General features: G+C 44.9%; 1 protein-coding gene across 1 annotated transcript; it reads left to right on the forward strand.

Annotated features, from left to right (window-relative positions):
• Nucleotides 1-5658: 5658 nt before the first annotated feature.
• On the forward strand, nucleotides 5659-7367 carry LOC105200092. The gene is made up of 2 exons (XM_011167467.1): nucleotides 5659-5959; nucleotides 6364-7367. The coding sequence occupies exons 1-2, from the start codon at nucleotides 5659-5661 to the stop codon at nucleotides 7365-7367; spliced, it is 1305 nt and encodes a 434-aa protein (XP_011165769.1).

The following is a 7367-nucleotide window of genomic DNA, read 5'->3' on the forward strand; positions in this document are numbered from 1 at the left end:
CTCCTTCGTGTGCGCGTGCGCGCCGACTTGGCGCGCGCGATGGTTCGACACGGTTTTACCGCGCGAAGTTCTTATCATCTTTATAATTGGGTGCCTGAGACACCCCCGGTTATAGCCCGGCGGCTCTTTCTCCGGCTGTCGGCGGCCGGGGACGATGCATAACATTTATCGGGGGTGTGCATCGTTACAACATGACGAAGTGCTCTAGTAATCCTGCCACCTCCGGCAATGATGGGTGTTCGTTATATCAACATATTCTACGACCACATGTTTTGCCATTAAATCGAACCTGTCAAAACTTTATTTTCATGTAGGACAACGCTCGGCCTCATACGGCGAATATAACACGACGTTTTTTTGAACGACACGCAATTAGACTGTTAAAGTCATCGGTAAAACTTTACAAAAGAGAAACAGTCTCTGACAACTTTGACCTTGACATATGTCATCAATGGGAAGGTACTAAGTGACATACAAAAGGTTTTGAGTAATGCTCACTTCTTATTAAAATAATATTATCAAAGAAAGAAAAAATAGTTTTTCTTAATTATTTCACTAAATATTCATTTTACAAAAAAATGTGTCAAACAAAAAATGAAGCTAGTAATAAGCTCTATAAAAAAGGTTATATACATTTTTTATCTAACTTTAATACTTTAATCGTTATAGTAGAAAAACTGTTAAAATAATTTTTTTTTATTTTTAGTAGTTATGTGTGAAAAGTAAATGTTTGGGCGGGGGAGGGCTCAGCCCCTCCCCCGCGCCACCACCCCGTGTTTTTTCTAACCCAACCTAACCCTATTTTAATTGTAATTTGACCAAGGATATTTAATTGATGTTGCGATATTAGATTATTATTATTATTATTACCTATTTATTATTTTAAATATTATTACTTGAATTCAAATTCCCTTCAAATTAAATTTAAATTGAAATTTAGAAAATGATATTAAATTAAATTTTTTATTTTAGAAATTTGCATACTATATTAATATTATCAAGATAAATAAATACATTTATTAAAAAAAAAAAAGAAAAAAAATATGGCACACATCCGAGAGCGAACCCGGATCTTACGATTGTGAAACAAGCACCTAACGCACGGAGCCGACTGCACTGGTTGCGAGAACAGTTACCAGGAATGCTCATATGGCGCGCCGCGGTATGGCCAATTTTCACAAATTTATTATTTTGAAACTAAGGCCTATTTGATGAAACGCCAGGAGACGTAAACTTTTTTTTTGTCTCCAGAATAACTAAAAAAATTGGGATCAAAATCCCAGGGTTTCTCACCTGGTCCACCCCTTGTTAGCCTGCTACAACAGCTACGCGAAAGCGAAAACTACGGTGGCTGCTCACGCGTGGGATACAACAACTAATCGCACGTGCTCTGAGCGGTGCGGCATGGACACGATAACCACTTCCGCGGGAGAAATTGGTTTAATTTACAATAAACGCCAGAAAATGCGCGCATTAACGACAACACCGCCATCGCCACCAATATCCAAAATTATTACACATGTTAATGAATGCGACGCACCGAAATACCGAGCGGCCGTATAATCACGTGGCACGACTCTCGCACGTGCGCGAGGGCACGTGCTTTGCAGTTTTCCGAGAAGCCGGTCGTCTGCGAGCTTCTACGGTGGGACGGCTAACGTAACACGCGGCAGCCGATAGCTGGGTAACACGACAGCGTCCCGCGTTTGAAATGAGTGGCCCGCTAATTATCAAAAAAAGTGCAGTCAATTGCCCCGCGGCGGACGCACTCACACGCTAACACTAATGGCTCTACCCCAAAACGCGAGCGTCTCAGTGCGGGCAGCTCGTGGCTTCACACAGCACAATATTTGGAACGACAGCTGTCGCGATGAAAAAATGTGATGCGTTGCGGAACGCGCGCGAATAGGTACATGAGGCAAGTGCGCGAAAAGAAATCAGATTGCCAAGCTGGCGAGAGCGTGGAAGCACGTGAAGAAGCGTTTTCTTTTATTCAAATTTTTGATTTGTACAAGTAACGAGCAATAAAGCATTTTTGTGTGTTACACATACTACGAAACGAGTTATTCCTTGCAACGAGGTCTAACAAAACTTGGTCCTTCGAGCACGGATTCCGTACATATAGAGGTGTACGTCGAATCGGAAATACAATGAGAAGCCGACGTTGTTACTAAGGTCGTTGAATCAATCCGACGTTAGTAGTCCAGCGAAGCAACACAAGCAGTAGGCCTGGAAAAGACTCTGATTATCGAGATAATTCATCGACTCGAGGCAGGTACGACGACGAGAGATTAGACAGACGTTCGATCTCTCTTACAACAACGACACGCAGTAACAAGGAATAACGGAACGAGGTAGCTACGAAGTCTATCTCTCTCTCACCAACGAGCATAGCAACAAGGTGCAGCACAAGGCTGCGAATCAGCATAATAGCGGGCGGTAACGACGCAACATAGAACTGAGGACATACAAGACGTGTAACGAACCGCCTTCCGACTCCCCCCCCGGACTGCCGAATATCCGCCGGACGGCAGTTAAACGGCGCATAGCGCCTAGTAAATATTAGGACATCCGAGCAAACGAGCGATCGCTCCTGCGCTCTCATCTTCGCGCGCACGCGGTCTCGTTCCCGCGCCGTCCGCAGCCACGCTATGCGAGCGTGGTCCGAAGCGAGAGACCCGAGATCGAGTGGCGGGGATGCTGCCGCCGGACCGCTCCGCCGTAACGCGCCGCGCATCCCCCTCGCCTCGATTCTCGGGTATATAAGGCGACGTTCGCCGGAGGCAGCAACTGATCCGTTTCTGGCCGGTCCGCCGAACAGAAGCTTCCCCAGGTTGTTACTGAGATCGAGCGCTTCGGTCTCTGCTAAGTTACTTAGCTAGCAACCGCTTCCGAGTCCGATCCTAGAACCGCTTCCTGACTCGTCAACCTGGGCTCAAGAACTTGGGCCCCGTCAAGCCACTTGACACAAAGGCGATTCTCCATCCGCCCTGCCTCCCGAGTCCGACGCCACCTCACGTACGGGGGTACGGTGCTCCGTGCCTCCACCAAGCGCACTTGGCGTGAGGGGAGTGTCCTCCGGCGAACATTCGCGGTCTTAACCGCCTCGCGACGGGCCGCGCATACGAACTGCCGAGAATACACGGATCCGTGTACGCGCCGCGCTCATCGCTCCCCGCGCCGCGCCACCGCCGAACGTCACGGCCACAATAACAAGGCCGCCGGGATTCGCAGAAAAACACGCGACTAAATTCCACGAACCGCGTCTCACGCGACAGGTGAACCTGTAAATAGATTCCCGTGTATATAGACTACGCCGAGCCGAATTTCTGTGTCACGTCCGTCCGCGCGCTTAACCGATTTAACTCTGGATATCTGTATCGCGTCCGTCCGCGCGTCTAGAAGATTTAAGTTTGTACCGCGTCCGTCTGCGCGTTTCGTAGATTTAAGTTTCTAAATGTTTGTATCGCGTCCGCCCGCGCGCTCAGACACAAGTCTCTGTACCGCATCCGTACAACCGCCGATGTGAATGTAACGACGTCTAGTAGAATAAACACATTGATATTTTCCATCGTTAAGAAACGTCTAATTCCTCCAAGCGACCTTTCGCGCCCGATCCTGTACCGTCGACCGTCCGTGCGCGAAACACGGTTGTTACAGACGATTGTAAGCGTAGGTTAAGCAGCGTATATTAACTGTAAGTAACTGTAAAATAAAGCAATGGCGAAAAACGAGCTTGTAGCGCTTAGGTGTACACGCGGTACGTATAAGACGAGGCTTACGCACTTCGAAGTTTATCAAGAGATTTTGCGATTTGGGCGATCCGGTAGAAATTCTCGAAACAAGAATCGAATTTGTACAAAATGCATAGACGGGTTTCGACTCGATTCAAACAAAAATTGAAGAGTTAGAGAATGTCGGTAGCGGGTAGATTTAGACGAGCGATATTGTGCATTAGTAGGTATAGCAAGAGCGCTTGCCAATAGTTTACGCCGACTAATGCCATTAATTAATCAAGCGAATAATCAACAGGTACAAAACGATAATGGCCATGTCAATGGAATAAATGCTCAAGTGCACGAGCGTAAAGTTAAGTTGCCAATCATGAGCCTTCCAACGTTCGATGAAAATCCCGAGCAGTGGTTGCAGTTTCGGGATAGTTTCCAAGGGCTCATTGATACTAATACGGATTTATCAGACATTCAACGGATGTATAATTTATGATCAGCTTTAAAAGGGCATGCTGCTGCTAATTATGCAGTAGTATGGATGCTGTTGAAGCGAAGATTTGAAGATAAAACGGCGATAGCTAACTGCTATCTGCAACTGCTGCTTGACATTCCCATCATGCATAAGAAATCGGGCGAGCTGTTGCGACAAACATTAAATAACTTGTTAAGACATTTAAAAGCCCTCGAGCAACTGGGATGCTGTGATAATTCACATTTTAACAGCGAAATTAGACAAGGAAACAAAGCGCGAATGGCGAGCACATTCAAAACCATTGGAAGAGGTCTTGGTAGGCACCTTGACTGACTTTCTTGAAGAGCGATGTTTGATTCTTAAACAAGAACATGTAAAATTAGACGCAAGCAAGCCGCAGGGTGCTGTGAAGTCCGAACGAAAGCAATTAAGTCACATAAAAAAGAGCGAACAATCAAATTCATTTGCAGTCACGAGCAGTGATAGGTCAAATGCACGTAAATGTGCATATTGTCAAGAAGAATCCACGCCATTTATTTTTGCACTAAGTTTTAGGCATTAGAGGTTCCAAAACAACACGAGGTTGTTAAGAAAAAGCGACTATGTAGAAATTATCTAAGGGGAAATCACCTTGCGGCAAATTGCATATCAACACATTGTAGAAAGTACGGAGGTAAACATAATACGCTATTGCATTTGGAGAAGCAAACGGTGGCGAAGAAGCCACAAACAACGATCGATGGCAGTTCCGACAAAGAACAAAGCGTTGCATTAACATCTATCGTTAGTAGGTATGGGTTACCATCGGGAGTCATTTTACCAACTGCACGGATATGGTTAAAAAATAACAAGGGTATACGAGTCGAGTGTCGAATGCTATTAGACTCGGGATCACAGTTCAATTTTATATCGCAAGATCTCTGTCAAGGTTGAACTTAAGCACACATAAGCTAACCTGTTTTGTGAAAGGGCTAGGTCCATCAATAGAGATACACGAAGCAACAGGAGCAATCATACAGTCTTAGCATACGGCATACTCAATTAAGTTACGGTTCTTAATAGTAGAGCAAATTATCGGGCGGCTACCTTTAGCTCCAATTGCAATCGATCATCCCAAATTTTCTTTGTCGCAATCACTTGCGGACAGTACATTTAACATTCCAGACAAGATTGTTCTGGTTGGTGCAGGAATCTTCTGGGATGTTCTCTTCATTAGTCAAATAAGGCTAGGAAGAAATCAACTCATCCTTCAAAAAACGCGTCTCGGGTGGATTGTTGCTGGCAATATCATCTCAAGCAATAAACAGACAGCAGCAGTGAGCTGCGTAGCATCGGGTGCAGCACTGCACAAACAGGTAGAAAAGTTTTAGAAACTCGGGGAGATAGAGCAACCAGCATCACGATCAACGAACGACAAATTATGAGAAGCAGATTTCATTAAGACTTTTCGACGAGATGCGAGCGGAAGATTTAGTAAGCCTTCCGTTTCGAAGAGATCCACAGGAGGTAGGTGAATTTCGCAGCGGTGCATTAAAGCGATTCTACAAATTAGAGCGACGATTGGAAATGCAACCTGAACTCAAGAAGCAATATGTCGCATTCATGGACGAATATTTGAAGCTGGGCCATATAAGCCTGATTATTGAAAATGAACGCAAGGCAACAAGGACATATTACCTCTCACACCACGCAGTAGTCACAAAAGTTAATGATCGTGCGAAGCTGAAGCTGGTATTCGATGCATTGGCGAAGAGAGGTGCGCACGATTGGACACCGCACGATTGGACACCACCTCTCATAGCGGCCGATGCCTAGAGTTTTTCCGTTGGTTTGGTTAGATAAGTCAAGATGATTGGTTAGTGTCCAATCGTGCTGTGTCCAAAAGAGTGTCACCCGGCGAAGACCAGTACCGGCGTCTCTCTCAACGACATTTTATGTGCGGGTCCTACCATTCAACCAACTCTGCTCACAACCGTGTTATGGTTTTGACAGCACCAGATTGTCTTGATGGCCAACGTAGTAAAAATGTATCGGCAAGTCAACCTGAAAGAAGAACAACGAGATTTACAACGTATACTTTGGAGATTTGATAGCAGTCAACCAGTGCAAGAATACCGTTTGAATACATACATATGGAGTGACGTCAGCTCCGTGTTTTAGCTATACGAGCATTACAGCAAGTGGCACTTGAAAATCAACGAGATCATCCAGTGGCGAGTAAAGTGATCCTGCGGAATTTTTACGTAGATGATTTGCTGACGGGATGCGACAAATTAAACGAGATACGGACATTGAAGCAAGAGATCACACAAATATTAGAGTCAGCAGGTTTCCAGCTAGCGAAGTGGAATTCAAATGAGCAGTCACTCATTCCTACAACACAAGGAAATGCAGTGCAATGCGTGAATATTGGAGATGAGATAAAAACTCTCGGATTAATATGGAATGCCGGCAGAGACGCTCTCCAATATCAAGTTCAACTAAAAAATACAGAACAGCGAGTTACGAAACGTACGGTTTTATTAATCATGTCACAAATTTTTGACCCACTGGGGCTAGTCGGACCTTCGACAATCAAAGCAAAATTGATGTTACAACAGATATGGAAATTAAAACTCAAATGGGATGAATCAGTATCAAGCAGTCTACATACCGAATGGATCGAGTATGTAAGCATGATAGCGTCGATAAACGAGATTCGCATTCTAAGAGTAGTGATTTGTAAAAACCCAGTCAAGATTGAATTGCACGGGTTCTCAGACGCGTCACAAAACGCATATGGGGCGTGCATATATCTTCGATCCGTCAATCAACCCGATCACACGACTGTTTGGCTTTTGTGTGCAAAATCAAGAGTTGCACCATTGGAGACAATTTCTCTACCACGGTTAGAGTTATGCGGAGCAGTGCTGTTGGTAAGGCTAATGCATGAGGTTATTGAAACGCTCACAATATCAATTCAGTCTTGTCACCTGTGGTGTGATTCTACGATTGTGCTGGCGTGGATACGCGACGAGCCATATTTGGGAAAAACATTTGTGGTAAATCGGATCACAGAGATTCAACAACTAACGGAAAAGAGTATGTGGCATCATGTCCTATCCGAAGACAATCCCGCGGATTATTACACGAGAAATGAATCCCAGTCAATTGAAACATCTTAA

This window comes from Solenopsis invicta, chromosome 2 (genome assembly GCF_016802725.1).
Source record: "Solenopsis invicta isolate M01_SB chromosome 2, UNIL_Sinv_3.0, whole genome shotgun sequence".
NCBI lineage: Eukaryota > Metazoa > Arthropoda > Insecta > Hymenoptera > Formicidae > Solenopsis > Solenopsis invicta.